Below are 24,473 nucleotides of genomic sequence, written 5' to 3'. Positions count from 1 at the left end.
GAGCATCGAACGTGTTCGTAAGTGCTCGCTAGTGTTTGGTTTAATTGGGATGATTGTGGCATCTAATGGTGCAATTTAGGAATTCTTAGAGAACTTCCTCGTAAATTAATAGTTATGGTTGTTTGTACAATTGTTATACCTACCTACTGTTATTTATGTTACATATTAGTCCTTGATGCATCAACCTTGCTATTTTTGAACGTGATGCTTTATAATAACGAGTTCTTGATCTTTACTTGTCAAACTTGAAATAAATAAAGCAAATGGTATTCTAAATTAACTGATAAGGTTACACCTTGGTAATATTTATAAATTAGAAACGTTGGATGTACCTACATGTTTCCTACAACCCCCTTTTTGAACTGCCTTTACTATTTTTAGCGTCGTAGTGGAAAAAAATAGAAAGAGATAAATTCGTGCCACACTAGCGAATGAAATTTATTTATTTATTTGCAAAACAGCAAACCAATGCGCTGTAAAATTCAAGTTATAAAAAAAAACACAAAAGGACATTAAAACACAAAAAAAAGTTATTTAGGAATTTTTATCCTTGCTTCCCAAATGGAAGACCATGCCATCCTGCCAGAAGTTGGAGTTGAAAGTTGTTGGCTCTACGAGTACCTATTAGACTCGAGCGGGCAGATAGAAGCCTCGCGTATACTTTTACTTGCCCGAATTTTATTTGCCCAAATTTCACTTGCCATACCAAAGTTTGCCATAAAATATATAGAACCGTGCTGTTTTAATGTTTTTTTTTAAATTAGATGTCATGTTATAGAATGCAGAAGGTTAGGTTAGTTTAATCTGAAGAAAATACTATTTCAGAAATAAATTACTTTTTGGCACATGAAATTCGGGCAAACGATAGAGAACCAAAGCCTTGGCTCCCTTCAACCGACCCCGAGCTGCCTCGCGGCGGATGTGTGTGTGTGTGTGTGTGTGTGTGTGTGTGTGTGTGTGTGTGTGTGTGTGTGTGTGTGTGTGTGCGTGCGTGCGTGCGTGCGTGCGTGCGTGCGTGCGTATCCCTGCCTGCCTAGTGTATCCCTGCGTGGTATTTATAAAATTTAGCTTGCGTTGGCTCAAATTAGCATTACTTAGTAGGTACCTACTAGCTAAAACATGAATGACATTTATTCCAACTTGGCAACAGAGGTTAAAGATGAGCTTCACAGATAAGCAAGGCATTTGTAGAGAGTTCAATAAATTCTACACGATATCTACAAGCATATTGCTTTAATGGTGATGATACTGTTGAGCACGTTTGCACATGACACACACACACTTAGACTAAGAAGAAGTAGGGAGAATAAATTTGTACTGTAAACAGTAACAGTAGTACTGATACTGATGGTTTAGACGACTCGGAAACTGTTAACTGGGCCAATCAACTATTTTACCGACACTTTGGGCGTCTCCTGCGTTACCAAAATTGTCTCTGGCGTTACCAAAAAATCGTACTTCCAACAAGATATTTCAATAGGTTCATTCATGCATACCATATATTAGAGAAAAAACATTTTTACTTCAAAAAATCTGCAATTGTTTAAAAAATGTCGCGGACAGATAGTGTCGGTAAAAAAGTTGGTTGGCCCAACTGTGTATCATGTTCAAACGAGCATTTTCGCGTGCAACAGAATGGTGCTGATGATGATGTCGACAATCAATGCACGTTGCAAGTTGATGTCTTAATTGCTCTCCGCCTTAAAATAGTTGAAGACCATGCATAAGTACAAGTGATTGCAAAATAAGCATCCTCGGTTGGAATAGCGTGGTGCTGATGATAAAATAATACTGACACTCACTGAGCAGGTTGGCGATATAGCCGTTTTCAGTAATTTGCTTGGAGTAATTGGCCATATACTAGTGGTCCTAGTTCATCCTGACTTGAAACAGCGTAGTGTTGAAAATGTGATACTCACTGATTAGCGTCAAGCTAACTGAGATATTAGTTTTTAGCTCTGATAACCATAAACACGACAATTTCTTTCTTAACCTACTGGAAGGCAAAATAGAAGAAAAACGAGGAAGAGGAAGACCAAGATTGACCTATTTTAATCAGGTGAAGGAAAGGGTGGGGTGTCGTGTATCAGGAAGTCAAACAGCTGGCCAAAGACCGTGCGGAGTGGCAATTACGCATAGCTCTTAAATTTAAGAAGAAGAGAAGAAGCGTTATAGCCGCTTTCAGACTTGGTTATAAATGAGCATCGTGACTAAGAACAGTGCAGTGTTGATAATGTGACACTCACCGATGAGCAGGTTGGCGCTATAGTCGCTTTCCGATTTGGAGCAGTTGACCATATACCAGTGGTCGCAGATCAGCATCCTCTGTTGGAACAGCGTGGTGTTGGGGCACGTGTAGCTGAACTGGCGTCCCAAGCCGTCACACATGTGGTACACCTGGAAAAAGACAGAAAACTTGTTGATTTCGTTTGTGATACATTAAAAGAGGGAGAGAGAGAGAAACATTTCTCTCATCAAAACATAAATGTAAAATGAGAGCCAAGTTCAATATATGATATTGCCTTAATTGGTTGAGTGAGTTTAACGACAAAAGAAATGAGATCTAAATGGGTGCCAAGTTCAATGGTCAGTCCTAAAATTTATTTATAACAATTTAAAATATTTTCCAACTTAAAATATAATTTTATTCTTATAACTTAGGATACTAATATTGAAGCCTAAGATCGGACTTGGCTAGTTCTCATATACGAATATAGTTCCAAAAAAATCATGTAGTTTCACGCATTATGGAACAAGTAAATTATTTTATTTATTAGTATCAAGATAACCTAAGTTACACAATTGGAAATAATTGAACATAGTTACTCAGACGCGGATGGTAACTCATAAAACGAATAAATTTCTGCTATGCCTAAGGGTTTAATATCATGTATTTTAAACAGAAACCTGAACATGCTTTATACTCGTAATCGTGCATTGGCATTTTGATTGGCAAATATGATACGGAAATCAATTTTTAAACAAAAAAAGATTTAGGTGTATTGATTACATTACAATACATGATCTAACGTATATGTTTAATAATGTTGTAACTATAATCACTACGTTGTCAAATTAAATAAGCAATCACGCATCTTCCGAGATAACAAGAGGAAGTTATTAAAATGTAAACTATTAAACAATTTGCTGTTAACACGATGAGCCATAAAAAATGGTATTGTTAAGTATAGTTAAAAAAACTTGTAACAATGAGGGCTATCGCGAATGAATTCGCCGCTAGAGGCGCTAGTGTAGCGTGAGGTCTCCGAAATGTCAAATCTCATAGTTTTTGGATGAGCTACGCGGGTTTATTTATAATAAGAAATTTTTTGTGAATATTTTGCATAACCTGAAACTAATTATGACAATCATGCATTATGGGGCAATGAATGTCTGTGTTTTGAGACAGTTTTGTCTTTCGGAAACTTTTGTCCTCCCTTTTTTTCCGAACAAAACGGGACTAAGCAACACTGTGTTTGCTGGATATTTTTATGGTACGGTTTTAAAGTGTTTTAAATATGATTTTAATCTAAACTTTGTTTTAACGCCCGTAATAACAAACTCTGAAAGCCACACTTAAAAACCTCACGCAACAGTGCGCCATCTAGTGAGACAAAAAACGATAGCCCTCATTAATCAGACATGTACTTGGTTTAATTCTGTGTTTAAATGTGTAGACAGCATTGGACTTTGATGAAAATTAAAAATAATAGGTTATGAAGACCGCGAATCGGCAAGCGCAGCGTAGCAACGTCCACCAACGGGATACGGGTGTAAAGTGGATGCAGGCCGCTTCCAACCGAAGCAACCAAAGGTCTATTGGGAAGGCCTATGTCCAACAGTGGACGCCCTAGGCTGATATGATGATGATGAAAAACATTAGGTAGTTAAGCGTCATGTATCTAGATTTCACAGAGATATTTCACTTTTCATTTAAATACCTAAAGTATGACATGAAGTTTAGGAATCAAACTATACCTACGTAGTTTTGAACGAAAACTTTAAAACTATTGTATAAGTATTGACAAAAGTTGAAATAACAGTACTTACCTATTTATTGCCATCTTACAGTCCAAAATTACAGCAAAAACAAAGACTGTCTGTAAGTACATATAATCTTAGGAAAATCTGTTTGTTGATTAGTGGATTTTTCCAAATATGTTGCTTATAAAAAGTCCAACAAAATAACCATAATCGTTTCTAGATACACGTAATTTGGCTGTACTGTCATCGTCTAAATAACACAGTTTTGGGTCCGCATTCAAGCATAATTTTGTATCATAATGTGGGAGTTTTCTTTGATGAAACTTCACGGTTGGTTGGCAGTAGGTAGCTGTTTTGTATTGGTGTAAGCAATGCATGCACATAATTTATTTAAAATACTTTGCTTGACATATCTATAGACTAATATGTGCAGTGTATGGTGCCTGTGGGTAGTATTTACTCTAAATAAAGATAGACAGCCTGAACTTCATGTACGTACATAAGTATTCTTTTTTAATTGATCTGCAGGCAGTGTAGCAGTGTGAACCAGGATTTTTGACCCACTCGTCATCCGACTATCCTACTAACATAATAAATGTGAAAGTTTGTGAAGATGTTTGGACGTTTGTTGCTCTATCACGCAATAACGGTTGAACGGATTTACATGAAACTTGGCGTACAATAGACAAAGATCTGTATTGAGACAAAAGATACTTGATATCCCGGTTTTTACTTTAAGTTTAAAAAATAATAGAGAGCATTGTCCAAGAACGGTGACGTACCTCGGCTCTCAAGATGACGTGTTAACTTCGTTTGCAATCAATAGATGGCATTGTGCGAGCGAAAGTTGTCCTTTCAAATTGTTAGCGTTGCCTTTTTTTCAAGCCAAACTTTAAGACGTTTAGTTATTGCATTCCCATGGTAACCAGAATCGTGTAAGTAAACGGTTATCTTTGTATATGTCGGCGGCCGATCGTAAAATCCGCCAGATCACGAAGTTCCTAGGCATATCGTGAAATAAGCACCATTTCATAAATTGGCTAAGGGACATCTGCCATATCGTTCAAAACTCACCGTTTAGATATTTGCCTAGTGACGTTTAGCCAGATCATGAAAGTTCTAGGGCATATCATATAGGGGGCATATAGGGGCCTTTTTATAGCGGCAACACTTCTTATTGTTATTTTTACTAATTATGTGTCATTGCTGTTATAAATAAATTATTTTCTTTCTTTCTTTCTTTCTTATATCATGATATGCCCTGCCATGCATTATCATTTATCCGTTGCTTAGTACCCATAACACAAGCTTTGCTAAGCTTACTTTGGGACTAGGTCAATTGGTGTGAATTGTCCCGTGATATTTATATATATGTTTATATCATGAAACGCCGCCATTTTTTGGCTAGTTTAGGCAGATCATGAAATTCCTAGGCATATCATGAAACGCCGCCATATCGGTTCCGGCACGTCGCCGGCCGCTGCCGAAGCACGCTCGCTTCGCTCGCTCGGCTTGTGCGTTATGGTCATAAATCATACTAACCACGCCTGGCTTCGGTCGTCCTACCAAAATTTTTATTTTTTTTGGCAGATCACGATGTGCCGTGTGAATATCGACGAATGCGTTGCTCTAATCGATGTGCCGTATTGTTTCTCAGGCACATCGTGACAACTTTTAGGCATGTTACGAAATGGCGCCATTTCACGATATGCCTAGGAATTTCGTGATCTGGCGGATTTTGCGATCGGCCGCCGACATATATTTCAAAAATTGCACGGGCATAATGTACAACAGTTCAGTTAAGACGGCATTAAGCCATTTCTAATGCGAGCGAAGCGAGTAAGTCTGTGTCTGTTTGTTTGTTTGTTTGTTAATTTAATTTATCACGTCTAAGCCGCTAAACCGTTAAGAAGAAATTCGGTATACAGATAGTTTGAGTCCCAGGGAAGGACATAGGATAGGTTTTATCCTACGCAGCCTATCCTACACGAATTCTGCGCAGACGGAGTCACGGGTAACGGCTAGTTGTTCATTTAGCCGAATTATACAATACTCGAATTAAATTTTGCCATTAATAAACCAGATTAACATTACAAGGCCAAATTACGAACAGTGGCAAGTGGCTCAACAATCATGGCTTAGAATTAAAAAAATGTGAAAAGTACAGTCACGTCTAAAAGTATGTATACACAAAAAAAATTGAAAAATATGTAGCCACACATTTTCATCATAAATATGTATCTATTACTGACACCAAAAAATTGTATTCATTAAACTGTTTCAGTATTATGTAATCACAAAATGCTTCAGAAGTTGCATACTTAAATAAATTCCATTTAAATGTATCCACCTCGTAGGCAAAAATAAGTATACATGAATGGGTTCCATATACATATAAACACACCAATTTGGCAAATATTTGTATACGCCGTTTGATTCATAAATATGTATCCAGACTGCAACAACAAACCTTGTCTGACTGGCATAGAATCGTAAGTTGTATATTTAACTGATTTGACAATTCACGAAAACAGTGCGGACTTGTCACTGCATACGTCTATCTCACGATTATTCTATGACGCACTTGACAGTCCTTAGATTGAATTGACTTGTAAATATTGAGTATTTCAGTTTAGGGTCATTCTCAGAAAGGTGCACTAAGCATTTTTTTGTTTTTATTTTAATTATATTGTTAATTGTTAGTGGTAGAGCCGCACTTGTCCACACTTCCAACACTTCACATTAAAGTGAATAGATAAAGATGTATAGACTAAAGATAGAAAACACTACCTATTTGTAACTTCAGATAGGTTATATATTATAAAAGAAAGTCACTGGCTTCATGGAAGAACTTCATTTTAAAATCAATTACTTACATATACTTATACTGTCAAGTGCAAGATCGCCATTCTGTCATCGTCATTCAGAAGCTGTCTTCTATAATTAAAATTACAATGATTAAAGATTGCAAATTATAGATGCTTCAGTGGATCTGTCCTCAGTGGATGACCCGAACAACTTGATCGCTTTGGCTTAGTCGATATTAATGACCACTCTGGACGTTTCCAAGTATTTGGTGATCTTGATGGTGTATAAAAAATTAAATATATCCATACCAAATTTCATCCAGCTCACTCCAGTCAGTTCATCCCCCATTTTCTCCCCTTAAGGGTTGCTTTGGAGATAAAAACTAAGTACCCTATGTTCAGCCCCTTGACAGTCGAAACCAGTCGGTTTCGACGTGATACCGGAACAGACAGTTACTTTCAATTCATCACTCCATAGTATAAAACAAAGTCGCTTTTTTTGTCTGTACGCTTAGATCTTTCAAACTACGCAACGGATTTTGATGCGGTTTTCACAAGTAAATAGTGTGATTCACGGTTTCTATGTATACCGTAACCGTGTTGTGCCGGAACGGGTCACCAGTATATAATATTATTTTAATGGAGTATGGATTCGTAGTATGTATGTCCCTGCCCGCATGCAGGTTACGAAAGAGACAGACATGTAATCTTAACAAAACAGTAATTCTTCAAAACGAATCAAAATATCAAATCGTGTTTACATATTTATGAATCAAACGGCGTATACAAATATTTGCCAAATTGGTGTGGTTATATGTATATGGAACCCATTCATGTATACTTATTTTTGCCTACGAGGTGGATACATTTAAATGAAATTTATTTAAGTATGCAACTTTCTGAAGCATTTTGTGATTATATAATACTGAAAAAGTTTAATGAATACAATTTTTTGGTGTCAGTAATAGATAAATATTTTTGATACAATGTATGACTACATATTTATGCAACCTTGTTTTTGTATACATATTTTTAGACGTGACTGTACTTATAACATGAAACAAGCGTTGGAGCTACCGTGAGAAACAACCTTTAAATATATTTATCCTTTCGGCCCCAATTCACATATTCATAAATACTGAAACGTCAGTTTTTATCGTGAGTTACAGTATCTATACTACTCTCAAACGTAAGTGTTTATTTTACCATAACTTATGTTTACCGACAAAGCCCGAAGTTGTTGTGACTTTACGGATTGCGCTGAACTAAGCCACACCTAAATTTAACAAGGCTACTTGTGTTATGTTATAAACTTAACTAGGTTTCTCAGTAAATAGTATTCTGATCAGTAAAGCATCATGATTTAATATTACCGTTACATTCGTATGTAAAACTAAGAAAATGAAACGTTGGTGTAGCTTTTCAGACATAATTAAAACACCAAAAGCCTTCTCTAGCAAATCATTACAAAACAGTATTCTAATCTTAAGAGCGTTGCTAATTAGGTACAGTCACTGGGTACCTCAGGGACTTGTTTTGGGTAACATTCAATTTAATCCTTATAACAAAATGATTTCGATTTCTTTTGTTTGCACTAAAGTTTGTAAATATATACTTTAAATGGATCTAATCACAAAGGCAACCCAAGTTCATACATTCTGGCACCGCGTCACGATCAAACATTGTTATTAAGCCGTCAAAATATCTTCCTCATTCCAAAGTGTGAAGAGGCCATTCAACAAACAATGGCATTACCTATAACATCAAACAAATCATCATCGTCATCATCACCATTATCACCATCATCATTAAACGGAAGACCCCCTTAGGACGGCTCAATGAACTTACCACTTGCACCCACTGGTTGCTCGCAATCAAACCGCAATGCTGGGCACTGGAATCCTCTCCTCCTTATTCTCTCGGAATGAGAGGTACTGGGCTATAGTTCCCACGCGCGCCTAATGAGGATTGAGAACTTCACACATACTATAGAATTGCTTCGTAATCAAAACAAAAAGCTCATGGTAAAATAACAAATGTAATGTAGCACATGAGTGAAGACTCAGAGGTGTGAGTCCGGGATTGAAACCACGACCCTCTAGTTGAGAAGTCACAGGTTAATAAAACGCTAAATTTTATAAATGCGAAAGTTTGAAAACTTTATGAAAACAACGTTAATTTTGCTAACTAAATTGGCGGTAAAATTAAATAAAATCACGATGGAATTTTTCCCGTAGTCTTAAAATCTATAATAATTTATTTTAATTAGTATTGGTACCATATCAGTACAGAAAAAGATAGAAATCAAACACAAAATTAAAAATCCTAGTTTATAACTATCTATAAAATAAAATCAAAGTGACAATAAAAATGCTATTTCGATTTTATTAGTTAATTAAACTCGTCTCTAGGACTAGTTTTCTTACTACTTCCCGAACCATTCAAATTTAGAATAGGTATTATGATTTTTTTGATCATCTTTATCCAACCAGTTTTAACAAATAGGTATCCTATCGCATGACCTTAGAATTATCAAAGGCCTATTTATTTAAGTTATTTAGTTCAATCTACAAAGACCCTGACATTTAAATTTGCTCTACTTAAAAAATAAATCCCGAAGATGTTTTTTGTGGAAATATCTATGCAAATAAGAATTTTACGATGTTTACTATATTATGTTGTTCGTCAGATTGTTATACTATATGAGTACAGTCAACGTCATAAATAAGTGATCACTTTTGTACCTTGTCACTTTCACGTCATGTTTGAAAAGCCATAAGAAATTGTGTAACGACTGAAAGCGACAAGGTACAGAAATGATAACTTATTAATAGCGTTCACTGTACCTACATAGTGAGAGTGGACCGGTATCGCCAGTGTAGAGCGAGAGATAAAGAGAGATATGCGGAGCTGACAGCCAACCTCCAGTAGTGGAGAGGCACTGCAAGAAGAAGAGTACCTACATCCCAGCCTATATACGTCCCACTGCAGGGCACAGGCCTCCCCTCAGAATAAGAGGGCTTGGGCAGTAGTTCCCACGCGGGCCCAGTGCGGATTGGGAACTTCACACACACCATTGGATTGCTTCGCAGGTTTGTGCAGGTTTCCTCACGATGTTTTCCTTCACCGTAAAGCTCGTGGTAAATTTCAAATGTAATTCCGCACGTGAATTTCGAAAAACTCAGAGGTGCGAGCCGGGGTTTGAACCCACGATCCTCTGCTTGAGAGGCGATAGGTCGAACCACTCTGCCACCACGGCTCACTGTACCTACGAGTATGTATATTGTTCATGATACTTCACAACAACACTTAACCTTATTGCGTAACTATAAATCGAATAGAGAAACAACATTGATGACTTATTTCAACGACTATTTAACCCCCGACGCAAAGAGGGGTGTTATAAGTTTGACCGCTATGTGTGTCTGTATGTCTGTGTGCCTGTGTGTGTGTCTGTCTGTCTGTCTGTGGCACCGTAGCTCTTAAACGGGTATACAAATTGTAATGCGGTTTTCTAATTGAAAGCAGGTTTTCTAACGATGGTTCTTAGACATGTTTTATCAAAATCGGCTTAGCCGTTTTTAGATATTGAACTTTGAAGTGACAACGTCGGAGATTTTCCAACTTTTTGTTGATTATTTATAGCACAATAGTGTTATTATTATTACAACTTAGAAAATAATTAGGAAATATTATTATTTTAAACACAAATTAGCTGATATTATTATTTGAACTTATCATGTTAGTCATAATTTTCCATTTATTTTTTTATGAGAAATTAATTAACTTTATTACTGTTAATCATCATCATCATCATCTCAGCCGTAGGACGTCTACTGTTGGACATAGGCCTCCCCCATAGACCTCCAGTCGTTTCGGTTGGCAGCGGCCTGCATCCACCGTGAACCTGCGGCTTTAACCAGGTCATCCGTCCATCTCGTTGTTGTACGTCCTACGGTCTCCACTCGAGAACTTTTCGGCCCCAACGGCCATCTGTTCGCTTGGCTATATCGGTGAGCCTTGTTCTGAACTGTTCTGTTATTATTACTGTTAATAAAAGTCTATAATTACTCGTAAATTCGTAATGCAATATATTAAATTTTCTAGAACGTTCCTAGGTAAATCTAAAAACCTATTAGCCACAGTAAATTGCACAATGTTTCAAAGTAGCATTTGTAAAATAACTCAGGGACCGTCAAAATACAGGCTAAGCCTGGTGTGGGATTTACCTGATACTAATGGTAGGTATATTATGTAATATAGGTCAATTTTAAATAAGCAAAATCATTTTTGTGCTTGTTCTATTTGTTTTTGCAAATTCACAAATTGAAAACTGGCAAATTATTTCATATTTCCATTATACTAACACATTACCAACCTTGCTTTTTAGGATTCCGTAGCCAATTGGCAAAAAACGGAACCCTTATGGATTCGTCATGTCTGTCTGTCTGTCTGTCCGTCCATATGTCACGGCCACTTTTTTCCGAAACTATTGAAACTTGGTAAGTATATGTAATCTGTGAACCGCATTAAGATTTTTACACAAAAATAGAAAAAAAAACAATAAATTTTGGGGTTCCCCATACCTACTTAGAACTGAAATTAAAAAATTTTTTTTTCATCAAACCCATACGTGTGGGGTATCTATGGATAGGTCTTCAAAAATGATATTGAGGTTTCTAATATCATTTTTTTCTAAACTGAATAGTTTGCGCGAGAGACACTTCCAAAGTGTAAAATGTGTGTCCCCCCCCTGTAACTTCTAAAATAAGAGAATGATAAAACTAAAAAAAATGTATGATGTACATTATTATATTACCATGCAAATGTCCACCAAAATTGGTTTGAACGAGGTCTAGAGAGTAGTTTTTTTTAAATTCGTCATAGTAAATCGTAAAGTAAAGGAAACTTTTATATATATTTTTTGTTACTTGCTCCTACGGAACCCTTCATGGGCGAGTCCGACTCGCACTTGGCCGCTTTTTAGAAATACGTTGTGTTCTAACATAAATATCTACTTTTTCGTACGAATTGAAAATAAAAGAGAATTTTACGTAACAGTTACTATCGTTATTCGTTATTATATTTTTATTCTTACGGTTAAAACCTTTTTAGACACAAATCTCTTTTTTTTCTTAATCATTATAGGTATAAAATAAATGTGAGAAGCACTGCGACCGGCCGATCGGTCGTCCTTATAGGGAATAGTCTGAAAACCAGCGCCGGGCAACCAAGCATAGTATAGCATGCCATGCTGAGACGGAGGACCCATTGGACCAACTTTTTCTTTCTTCAGCAAACAAAGTTATTTATCAGTGTTTAGTTATAAGTTGAGGAAATAAAGTTTTTTTTTTATTGTTTATTTAATTGTGTTTTATTCTTAGTCACATTTTCCTTTGGCGTCATGGTCCCCTTACAGTTTCCCGCACCCGCGCTGCGCGCGAGTCGACAATGGTGCGACTTTGCCGCCGCATCTGTCAACGCGCAGCCTCGACCTGCCACTCGCGAAGAATGCGTAGGGTAACCATGGCAACGTGGATTATAGTATTTTCTTTCAGTACTGGCGCCACTAGCAACTGATTTTTGAGTTAGATAGCGACCCGAACAAAAACATGCTATGAAAAACGAGATGATGTATTGAAAATGTGGTTTCAGTTTAATATCCTGAGATTTCGATACGAGTATGTTATAGATTTCAAAGTCCTGAACAAAAGTTTCTAAGGGTGCTACCTCTGTTTCCGATGCCCTTTCAGAGTTTAGTCTAGTTTTTAGGGTTCCGGAGCCAAAATGGCAAAAACGGAACCCTTATAGTTTCGCCATGTCTGTCTGTCTGTCTGTCTGTCCGTCCGCGGCTTTGCTCAGGGACTATCAATACTAGAAAGCTGTTATTTTGCACAAGTATATAAGTAAACTATGCCGACAAAATGGTACAAGTAAAAATTCAAAAAAAATTTTTTTTAGGCTACCTCCCATAGAAGTACAGTGGGGGTGTTTAACCCTATAGTGTGGAGTATCGTTGGATAGGTCTTTTAAAACCATTAGGGGGTTGCTAAAACAATTTTTCGATTCAGTGATTTGTTTGCGAAATATTCAACTTTAAAGTGCACATTTTCATTAAAATCGAGCGTCCCCCCCTCTAAAATATATACCGGTGGGTGGAAAAATTAAAAAAAAATCAGGATGGTAGCAAGTATATCAAACTTTCAAGGAAAACTATAACGGCTAAGTTTGCTTGAGAATTATTAGTAGTTTATGAGTAAATAGCAGCCTTAGGTGTAAAATATACCTAAACTTGGAAGATGCCGTATAAAATACGAAATCCTTATTTTGGGCGTGCCCGACACGCTTTTGGCCGGTTTTTTAGAGACTTGTTTAGGACTTTGAAATCTAGAACATATCAAAATCTCAAGATATTTAATTGAAACCACATTTTTCATGCTTTAGGTCCGGGGTCCTTTAGTGTTTGTTACATTTCGTATAATAATAATGGTTGTTTTAGCTGGTTCTCCGCCATTGTACAAATATTCGACCGTTTTTGATTAATATTCGTTCTGAAACCGCAAACCCAAGTTAATTTACTTCTATTTAAATAATCAAATTTAAAAACTACTTATTTACCTATGTGCGATATTAAAAATGCATATAATTTGCATAAAATGATCACGAATGTATACATAATTATGTATACTAATCACGTGATGTAAGGAACTAATCATATTCAGAATAAAAAATCATCATGGGTTCAGGTAACATCTGGTAATATTGATAGCGGATCTAACCCATCAGAATAGTAAATTAAATAATCTCTTGCTATTTGACCTTTAAAAAGCTTCAAATATTTAAACAACGATGTCTAGCTTTTTTTAAATGAATTTTAATAACTTTATGTTAAAACAACTAGCTTAAATTGATGACAACGTCGGGTCATTATTTACGAACTGACCTTGGTGTTACATGTTAATTAGTTTTAAAACAGCAGATTTAACTAAAGTCGAACACCAACATTAGTGATTCAACACAAAAAGACAGTTAAAGTTGCTAACGGGGTGGTAAAATCGAATGTAACAAAGATGGATGTCGAAAGTTCATCGAAACCAAACTCAATAATTGTATCGTCACTCCAAAACCAAAAGAAGACCAAAACAAAGGAAGACCAGCGCAAAGAATCATCGTGATACGTAATTTTTTAGTTTTCTTCTATGTATTTTGTGTAATCATGTCACGGATAAATATTTTCTTTCTTTCTTTCTTTCAAAACCCCAGCGGTCTAACTTCTTCATAGTCAGTTTCGTGGTGTTGGTGGTATAGATCCTCTTTATAAAAAAATAAACAAAAAAAAAACAAAAAAATATATTTTAGACAATGAAATCCATACCTAATTTTTTTTTATTTTATTTGACTGGATGGAAAACGAGCAAGTGGGTCTCCTGATGGTGAGAGATCACCACCGCCCATAAACATCGGCAACACCAGGGGTATTGCAGATGCGTTGCCAACATAGAGGTCTAACATGGGATACCTCAAGTGCCAGTAATTTCATCGGCTGTGTGTGTGCTGTAATATAAGTTATACATTAATTTGTGACCGATCCGCTCACACTGGGGCGCGCGCTCGTTACATCAGCGAAAGTAAAAAGGTTACAAACTGGTTCAATCAAGAAGCTCCCAATCTGGATATGGCCTCTAAAATAAAACATTGCAAGTTAAATAAAAGGTTGTAATAGTACATTGTGTCTTAAGGGCGGTAAATAAGGAATTACGAACGAGAGTCTATTAGAAGCCCGAAGTCGAAGACTGAGGGCTTTAATGAGTCGATGTTCGTAATTCTAGTACCGCCCGTGCGACATACAATGTTTTTCATCACATTTGCGAGTGAAATTTTATATTTGTAAAAGAAAAAATATAATTTTTCCAAATATTGGCGATACCTTAGGCTGCGCTCTTGGCAGTGCCGCCCTCCCCCTCCCCCTCCCGCAGCATGCGCCGCAACGTGCGTGTGCATGTATGTGGTCCTGCAGCAGCGCGCGCAGCACCAACAGTACGGGCACTGACTCATTTACCGACCTTGGGCTTCATGACAAGAAAATTAGTACGGGCAATGACTCATTTACCGGCCACGGGTTTCATGACAAGCACATTAAGGTCGAGGGTTTTATTTGGGGGTTGCAACCAGGGTAGCCTGAATGTTTCGACACTGTTTACGAGCAAGTGTGATGAAAAAATTCTAGCGGTCACAAGGTGCTGTTTAACCAAGTTCAATCTTGCCAGTTGAATATTGCCCAGTTTGAGTGGTAGCCGTAGATAATAACAATTGGATTTTAATCAAGCTCCCGGGATCGCACTTGTGAATTATTGTTTTTCAGAATTCAGCTTTACAGTGAATATCTTTCTGGTGTGGTAGAGCCTTATTGTAACCGCTTGCTGGATGCAGTACGAATGAGCCGGCTCGACCGGGTTAATACCATTGCACACTCCCACAGAATACCGGCGTGAAATAGTAGTTTTGCTACTGTGTTTCGTACAGTGAACGGGAGATCCGGAGGCTAAGATATAGGCCAGTTTTTATCCGATATTTATGCATTGGGATAAATTGAAAATTCCAACCGCTGGGTTTAACGTCATGAAATGTGGCGCGGGAGTTTTATGTACAACATGAATAAAAGTCTACGATGTGATTTTTGGCGAGCCCAACATTAAAGGCGAAAGCAAGTCTGCGCGGCTTCGTTGGCTCGGCCACGTGGAGAGAATGGGAGAGGATCGTGCGGCCAAGAGAGCATACCTAAGACAACCGACTGGAAGACGGCCAATCGGAAGACCTAGGTATCGCTGGTTGGATGAAGTCCGAAAAGACCTGTGCGACACTGCGCTCGATTTTCATGAAAAATTGCACTTTAAAGTTGAATATTTCGCAAACAAATACTGAATCGAAAAGTCGTCTTAGCAAACCCCTAATGGTTAAAAGACCTATCCAACGATACCCCACACTATAGGGTTGGATGAGAAAAAAAATCACCCCCACTTTACGTCTATGGGAGTTACCCTTAAAAAAATTTTTTTAGATTTTTTTTTGTACCATTTTGTCGGCATAGTTTACATTTAAATCCGTGCAAAATTACAGCTTTCTAGCACTGATAGTCAAGCAAAGCCGCGGACAGACGGACAGACAGACATGGCGAAACTATAAGGGTTCCGTTTTTGCCATTTTGGCTCCGGAACCCTGAAAAACGCGCCTCGATCCGCTCGCAGTGGGCCGCGCGCTCGTTACGTCAGCAGCGAAAGTTCAAGGTTCGAAACTGGTTCAAGCACGAAGCTCTCGCTCTCGATGTGGCACAAAAAACTGCGGTGAACTCCGCGGCCCACTGATGCTGCTCTTTGGATCGATGCTTTGATAGGAAGTGGGTATTATGGGTAAGACTTTATAAAGATAACTAGCCCGCGTGGAATTCGGTTATCATGCGCTGTTCCCTCAGTGCATTTTTCCGGGATAAATAGTAGCCTATGTCACTCTCTGGCCCATAAACTAATGGTGATTTTCCACCGGCGAGGCGAGACGAGACGAGGCGATACGAGAATTGAAATTTGTATGCATTCTCGCACGCCCGCCGCGAGCCCGGTATTTTTTTCAGGGACGCCATTTTGAAATTTTATAATAACTTTTGTCACCCTGAAATTTACGGCGAATCTAATGCTACCTTATTTGTTCAAAACCGTCCAGCCGTTTAGGTTACAGAGAGTGCCAAAAATATAGACATAAATACGCACAAACACTTATAAATACCTACGCTCAAGAAAAATATAACCATCCTTCGAGTAGTCGGTTTAAAAAGTATTATTACTAAAAAAGTAATTTACTTAACTGTTTTTTTACACGTTACATAACATAAATTGTTCTTATGGCAAGTCTCTCGTGGCTCTAACAGTGTTAACGGAAATATAAATAGAAACACGATATAATATAACATACTTACGTGATGTTATGAACGTATATAATAGCTTTTGCCCGCGATAAAAAGTGGCCCACAAACTATCTCCATACCAAAAATCACGTCGATCCGTCACCCCGTTTCGACGTGAAAGAGGGACAAACATCATCATCATTCCAGCCTAATACGTCCCACTGCTGGGCACAGGCCTCCCCTCTGAATCCGCGTGGGGCCGTAGTTCACACACACCATTGAATTGCTGCGCAGGTTTGTGCAGGTTACCTCAAGATGTTTTCCTTCACCGTAAAGCTCGTGGTGAATTTCAAATGTAATTTCGCACATGAATTTCGAAAAACTCAGAGGTGTGAGCCGGGGTTTGAACCCACGATCCTCTGCTTGAGAGGCCATAGACACACAAACACACACACTTTCGCATTTATACTATTAGTAAGTATGGATATTGCGTGTTATGTTCTATTGCGTGCTCTATTAAACCCACTTACCAAATCTTCAGTCTCAGTCTCAGTGCCTTAAGACGAAAGTCTTTAACCAATGTGTGTTGCCAGTGATGACATATGGATCAGAGACGTGGTGCTTTACTTTAGGCCTTATAAATAGGCTCAGAGTTGCTCAGCGAGCTATGGAGAGAGCTATGCTTGGGGTTTCTCTACGGGACCGAATCAGAAATGAAGAGATACGTAGAAGAACAAGGGTCACCGACATAGCCAAGCGAATCAGCTCGTTGAAGTGGCAATGGGCGGGCCATATAGCACGGAGAACGGATGGCCGTTGGGGCCGAAAACTTCTCGAGTGGAGGCCGCGGATCGGCAAGCGCAGCGTAGGACGTCCACCAACAAGATGGACGGATGACCTGGTTAAAGCCGCAGGTGTACGGTGGATGCAGGCCGCTGCCAACCGAAGCAACTGGAGGTCTGTGGGGGAGGCCTATGTCCAACAGTGGACGTCCTACGGCTGAGATGATGATGATGATGATGACCAAATCTTCCCCCCAAACAATTGCACGAATCCGGGTCATCAAATCGCGAGCATCGTTCAAAGGTTACTACTATTTAGGTTTAACGAGATAATGATATTTATTATAATAATAATGCTATTATCCAAATCCGTTGGAGCGAGCAGGTCAGGGCTGCGAACGGTAGCGTGCGAACCCCATTGTGTGGGATACTGAGATGACGCCGCCAGCCACACAAACTGGGGGGCTTCAAATTCAAAAATCGAAGTTCGTATCGTACCGTCCCTTCTCGTAGTAAATAATAATAGCGTGAGCGGGACCGCCAGATCCAAAGTTAGAATTTTGCACTTCATAGTAAAGACAATCGGGGGCTACCATCGACATCTATGTATACTGCATGTTTCTTACATCAAAACGGCACACAACATTTGTTCACAGCGCGGATTTGTGAACCTTTAATATATTGTTGACGTCCGTGACAGCGTTGTGTCCAAGTAATATTGATGATTGATGCGCCGCGCGTTTTGTCCCAAACAGCCAGTCTAGTGCCGTAAAGTACATAAATGTCAATGGAAGCTAGGTACTACGAAATTCAGAAATCGAAGTTCGTATGGTTTCGTCCCTCTCACTCTCGTATTAAATAATATTAGCGTCAGTAGGACGGCAAGATACGAAGTCTGCACTTTGTAGTATAGAGCCTGCTTTAGAGCCTAAGCGAGCAGAGGGAACCGAAAATCCAAGTTCCTATCGTACCGTCCCTCTCACTCTCGTACTAAATAGTATAAGCGTCAGAAAGATGGAACGACACGAACTTCGATTTCCGAATTTCGGACTAGCCCCTCTGGCACGGGTGCAGGTAAAATCCGGCGTATCCGGCGGCCGGAAGACGTTCACTTTTGAAAAAGGCTCCCAACGCCACAATGAACGACAACTCGCCACTTGCATCCACCGTTTGCCCGCAAGTCTCACGATATCATCAATCCACCTGGTGGGAGGCCTGCCAACGCTTCGTCTTCCGGTTCGTGGTCGCCACTAGAGAACTTGAAATAAGAGGTTTAACCCTTTTCCAGGCATATGCACATAGCGACCACATAAATGTACGCAAATATTCGACCTTGCCACATTTATAATATGGTATAAAATCAATTGTAGTAATCAAAAAAACTATTCGTCTTTAAATTATTCCTTCATAAGTAAACAATATGTATAAAACTAAGATTCATTTTGCAATAGCGTTGCTAAATTAGCGGGGCCCGGAAATGATTAAAATATTTGCCTTGCACCTCAATATTTCAAATAGTAATTTCTATGTACCGCCTACATTGAATGGCTAGTATGCCCTACTACCTCCTACGGAGGTGGCCTAAATAGCTACATTTTGTTAAATAGCCTTTCGTCACGCCTTATCTTAACTGCGTTTATCTTATTGCCCTGCGAATTTTCCCGCGGTTAGTGTTAAACAAGAAACACACACACAATGTGTAACCTGCTATGATAGGCTCCGGCGTCTTACGTCAAAGTCGTAAATGTCCAGTGTCGAAATTGCGTCCACATCGTAAGAGGTCCATGTCTTACATCGTCTAAGTCGTGCCACGTCCAAGTCTCGGGTGGTCAAATCGCGAAATGTCAAAGTAGTAAAATGTCAATCTTTACTAATGTCTATGTCTCGGACGGTCCAAATAGCGAAATGTCAAAGTAGTAAAATGTCCAATCTTTACTAATATCTGTTCGGACGGTCCTAACCGTGGAATTTTCAAGTATTAAAAACCGGCCAAGAGCGTGTCGGACACGCCCAAGATAGGGTTCCGTAGCCATTACGAAAATAAATCAAGTAATATTATGTGCGTTATATTATAACACAATTAAAAGACTTACTTACTACAGTCTTAAAATCATTACCAATTAAAAAATTTTTTTTTTCAATTTCACATGTAGGGTACCCGGCCAATTTGCGTAGGAGTAATAAAATTTAAATCTGGACCGCACACAGCCATGCAATTGATTGAATGATTGCCATGCCGATCCAAAAAACTTCCCCATTATTTCCTTCCGATTTAGATAATTTCGGTATACAAAGTTGGTTTACTTATTGTTAAAAAATTTCGTACTATGTACTATTAATATCAATTTACAACCTGGCATTTAACTACCTGGTTATGTTACGATCTGGACATTCTACTACTTGGTTATTTACGACCTTGACATTCTACTACCTGGTTATTTTACGACCTTGACGTTCTACTATCTGGTTATTTTACGATCTTGACATTGTACTACCTGGACTTTCTACGACCTGGGCACCTGGACATTTTACGACTTTGACGTAAGACGCCGGAGCCTCATGGGACACTTGACACCAATTGACCTAGTCCCAAACTAAGCCCAGCTTGTACAATGGATACTAGTCAATGGATAAACACACTTATATAGATAAATATACATACTTAAATACATATTAAACAACCAAGACCCGAGAACAAACCTACATCTGCATCCCACTGCTGGACAAAGACTTGTCTTTTGACGTATGACGCTGACGCCTATGTCATTTAATACGCGAGTGAAAGGGACGGTGCGATACGAACTTCGATTTTCGAGTTTCGTAGTAGCCGCAGTTCCGGTCATCTCCGCCATCTTCACCTCTGCCTTTCTGCCGGTGCCCATCGTGGTGGTGCCTTTACATCAATAAACTTTTTAGGGTTCCGTAATCAACTAAGAACCCTTATAGTTTCGCCATGCCTGTCCGTCTGTCTGTCTGTCCGCGGCTTACTGTGGGGGTGATTTTTTTTCTCGACTAACCCTATAGTGTGGGTATCGTTAAATAGGTATATTTAATCCATTTGGGGGTTGCCTTATCGATTTTTCGATTCAGTCACCTGTTTGCGAAATATTTAGCTTTAAAGTGCAAATTTTATTAGTCGAGCGTCAAATTAAGTTCAAAAATCAGGATGGTAGTAAATGTATCAAATTTACAAGGAAAATTATAACGGATAAAATAGCTTGAGAATTAATTGTTGTTTAAGAGTAAATAGCAGCCTAAGGTATAAAATATACGTAAACTTGGAAGATTCCGTACACAATACGAAGTCCTTAGAAAAATATTACTTGTTTTTTTTAAACGGCTACGGAACCCTATCTTGGGCGTGTCCGACACGCTCTTGGCCGGTTTTATTAATTACCAGTAGTTTTAATGTACTAGTTGGTATTAAAAATACCACAAGGTTCAATAACAAGACCTCACACAACAATTAAATGTAATTTGAAACAATTGCGCAGCGCAGAAGCTCACAAAAGACAATAAAAACGTACACAATTAAAACTACACATTTTTCTTAGCATCTTATAATCTATTTATAATTAACAACGGTCCTTACATGAACCACATTATGGTTGTGTTTAGTGCTGAGTGGGATGTTAATTGTTAAAACATTAACGATCGTTATGGAACCGATGTCAAGGCGACATTGTGCCTACAAGCAAGTAAACATAATTGGCAAGATGTTTGCTTAGTCTGGTATTCAAATAATAGTGGCATATACCAGAACACGATAAAATACTCGTAAAATATTGTTGCTGGCAACAGAACTTTTTATGGTTTTAGGTTGATAGACGTTTTCATTGCCATTTTTTTAACCCCCGACGCAAAAAGAGGGGTGTTATAAGTTTGCCCGCTATGTGTGTCTGTCTGTGTATCTGTCTGTGGCACCGTAGCTCTTAAACGGGTGGACCGATTTGAATGCGGTTTTTTTCGTTTACATGGTGGTCGCATTTTAAACTGACTCTCACGCGTGTTCAACTAAAATTTTGCTGTCTAATTGTACTCGAAATAGTATTGATAGTATTTCATCAACATCATCATCATCCCAGCCTATATACGTCCCACTGCTGGGCACAGGCCTCCTCTCGGAATGAGAGGGCTTAGGCCGTAGTTCCCACGCGGGCTCAGTGCAGTTGAATAAGCCGTGGTGGCCGAGTGGTTTGACCTATGGCCTCTCAAGCAGAGGACCGTGGGTTCAAGCCCCGGCTCGCACCTCTGAGTTTTTCGGAATTCATGTGCGAAATTAAATTGTTAGTGTTTGCCATTATCTAAATGATGTCAGTGAACTGAACAGTAGACTATTATGGCAACGACCAGCCAGCTGGGCTACTCGTAAATCGAAGTTCGTATCGTCCCCTCCCGCTGACGCTTATATTATTTAATACGAGAGTGAGAGGGACAGTACGATACGAACTTCGAGTTTCGTAGCCCCTGCAGTAGTCTACAATCACGCTCGCAACGTTGGTCCATTCTCAGTCTCACCGTCAAGACAAAATTCATTCACCAAGTGAAACAGGGGGGCAACTATGAAACCGCAGGTTGAGTAGAGCTGGATTAAACAATGAGACTATGTGCAGTCGGTTAACAGAAATTTAATTAAACATCAACTCAAGCCCGCAGCTGATTCATTTTCACGCGATGCAATTGCAATATGTTTACAAAGTGCAAGTGATTTATACGCCACACTCAGTACTACATCGTAACCATTTATGACATTCTTGATGTTGAACCATCAATCGGCGCATTATTACGTTGACATTTACCCCGGTCAGTTTCGATAGCAGCAGATTCTTCAACTCAAACCTTTAGACGTCGAAAATAAGATAATTTTTCGCTTAAAGCGCATATTTATTACGATGGTCTTGCGAAATTTTTATAATGGTTCATAAATCTCGAAAACTATGGGTTTTATTTTTTAAATGCCGTTTTATTCGGCAATGATTATAATTACGAAGAGCCTGCGCTGCTTAAGGTTTTTGACGAGTTTGGTAAGTTGCAATATCTTCTGAAATTTATATGACAAAAAATAATCTGTCCGACACTAATGACTTATTTCTTGGTAGCGAAAATACAAACTGAGACATGGATGCACAGAAAAACCAGAAAAAGGGACCAGCGCTGGGAATCGAACCCAGGTCCTCAGCAATCCGTGCTGCGTGCTATAACCCCTACACCACCGCTGGTTTTTTCTATGCATACATATCTCAGGTTGCTTATTTCTACTACGCTACTTATGCAGCAGCACTAGCGACATCTATGTTCCGCTCTCATCGAGAGACGTCACACCCTTTCGGAACCAACCGCTCACCCAGACAAGAGATGTCGCTAAAGCAATCAAATTATGATTGGTTTTTTGGAGTCTTTTTGTATTTTTTATTTCAACTCCAAATTTGTTACTTTTACGGCTATCCCGTGAAACCATATCGAAAATACAAACTGAGACATGGATGCACAGAAAACCAGAAAAAGAGACCAGCGCTGGGAATCGAACCCAGGTCCTCAGCAATCCGTGCTGCGTGCTATAACCCCTACACCACCGCTGGACAGGAATCTAGACACGAATTTTCCTATGCATACATAACTCAGGTTAAATAAAAAATACAAAAAGACTCCAAAAAACCAATCATAGTTTTTGGTAGCCTTAATGCATTATATTTTATGATATAATAAAATACTCAACAACACTAACTAAACATTGCAGAAAATTACCAATTCCTTCAAATATAAATGTGAGAGTTGGTAACTCTTTCCCGCTAAAACGGCTGGATGAACATGATTAGATAGCTAGATCTTGGCAAATGACACTGGTCTTAGCGACGCCACACGGGACTAAAGAGATGGTAGTTTTCTCGGACAAAGAATCATATAAGCTATTCAAAGAGGAAACACTGCTAGCATCTTCAGAACCATATCCTAAGAGCATTTATAATTATATATAGCCTACTTTTTATTACAATATTACTTATAAAAATGTAGGTAAGTATCTAAAATACTGAAATCTTAATCGCTAAATTAAAAAACATGATACTTCATACCGATGTTCTTTCAGTAAAACCTAAGTGAAGAAAACGAAGTTAATTTTGAAAAAGGAGTCAATTTCTACAATCAAAAATTATCAAAAGTATTAATCATTTATCGATACTTAATTGGTACAAGCATTAATAGATCATTGACAATAGTTACACGATTAAGAATGAATTACGACTAGTAATGTGTGTCGTACCGAAAGTTTATTAATATGTAGGCGCTCCCGAAATGGCGCACAACCTTCGAATAGTATCGTGGGCATCCTATAACTACATCACCACAAATTGTACTAAGTAACAAAAGTGAAGCCATCGTAAAATCAATCTTAACACGGTGTTGCTTTGGATCTAGAATTAGTTTTAAGTTTCTTGTTTTAATACGATTTGTCGCTTCGGGCTGGTCTTAACCTGAGGAGCTACTACGGATCTCGCAAATCGAAGTTCGTATCGCACCGTCCTTTCACTCCCGCATTAAATGACATAAGCGTCAGCGGGACGGCAACATACGAAGTTCGAGTTTTGCACTTCGTGGTATAGGCCTGTCGAGTTTTAAACGAAGTAATAACTTGTGTGAAAATATGTAACTATAATGTTTAAAACGACTTGTGAAATCGCGTGCTTGGAGAGTCATTCAATGTCTTAAATTCCATAGAATGGCTGGTGCATGCATGCACTACTTGTTTCTTAAAGTTTGACAGTTATACAAGCAAACACTTGTATTTTCCTGGGAAATTAACTTAGAACCCTTTGTTTCTATATTTGATTGTTTCGAACAGTCGCAAAGTCGCAGTAATAGCTATCGGATCGGAAACACATTCGTTTTATTCAGCGTTAATGTGTGTTTATATAGTAGATTGTTGCACCAAGCAGAAAGTCATTTATAACTGCACCGAGTGCGATTTGGAGCCCGAGCGTCAGCGAGGCATTAAAAAGCACGAGGGCA

At 38.6% G+C, this 24,473-nt stretch overlaps 1 protein-coding gene across 2 annotated transcripts in view; it reads right to left on the bottom strand.

The window, feature by feature from the left end:
• js (jiangshi) overlaps positions 1-24,473 on the bottom strand; it is a 141,444-nt gene that overhangs the window by 12,237 nt on the left and 104,734 nt on the right. For both annotated transcript variants that reach the window (XM_074099636.1, XM_074099635.1), the window contains exon 3: positions 2,247-2,397. In XM_074099636.1, coding sequence (XP_073955737.1) covers positions 2,247-2,397 — 151 coding nt within the window. The remainder of the gene's footprint in view (positions 1-2,246; positions 2,398-24,473) is intronic.

Source organism: Choristoneura fumiferana, chromosome 16, assembly GCF_025370935.1.
Source record: "Choristoneura fumiferana chromosome 16, NRCan_CFum_1, whole genome shotgun sequence".
NCBI classification, from domain to species: Eukaryota; Metazoa; Arthropoda; class Insecta; order Lepidoptera; family Tortricidae; genus Choristoneura; species Choristoneura fumiferana.
This window is presented reverse-complemented; position numbering and strand designations above follow the sequence as displayed.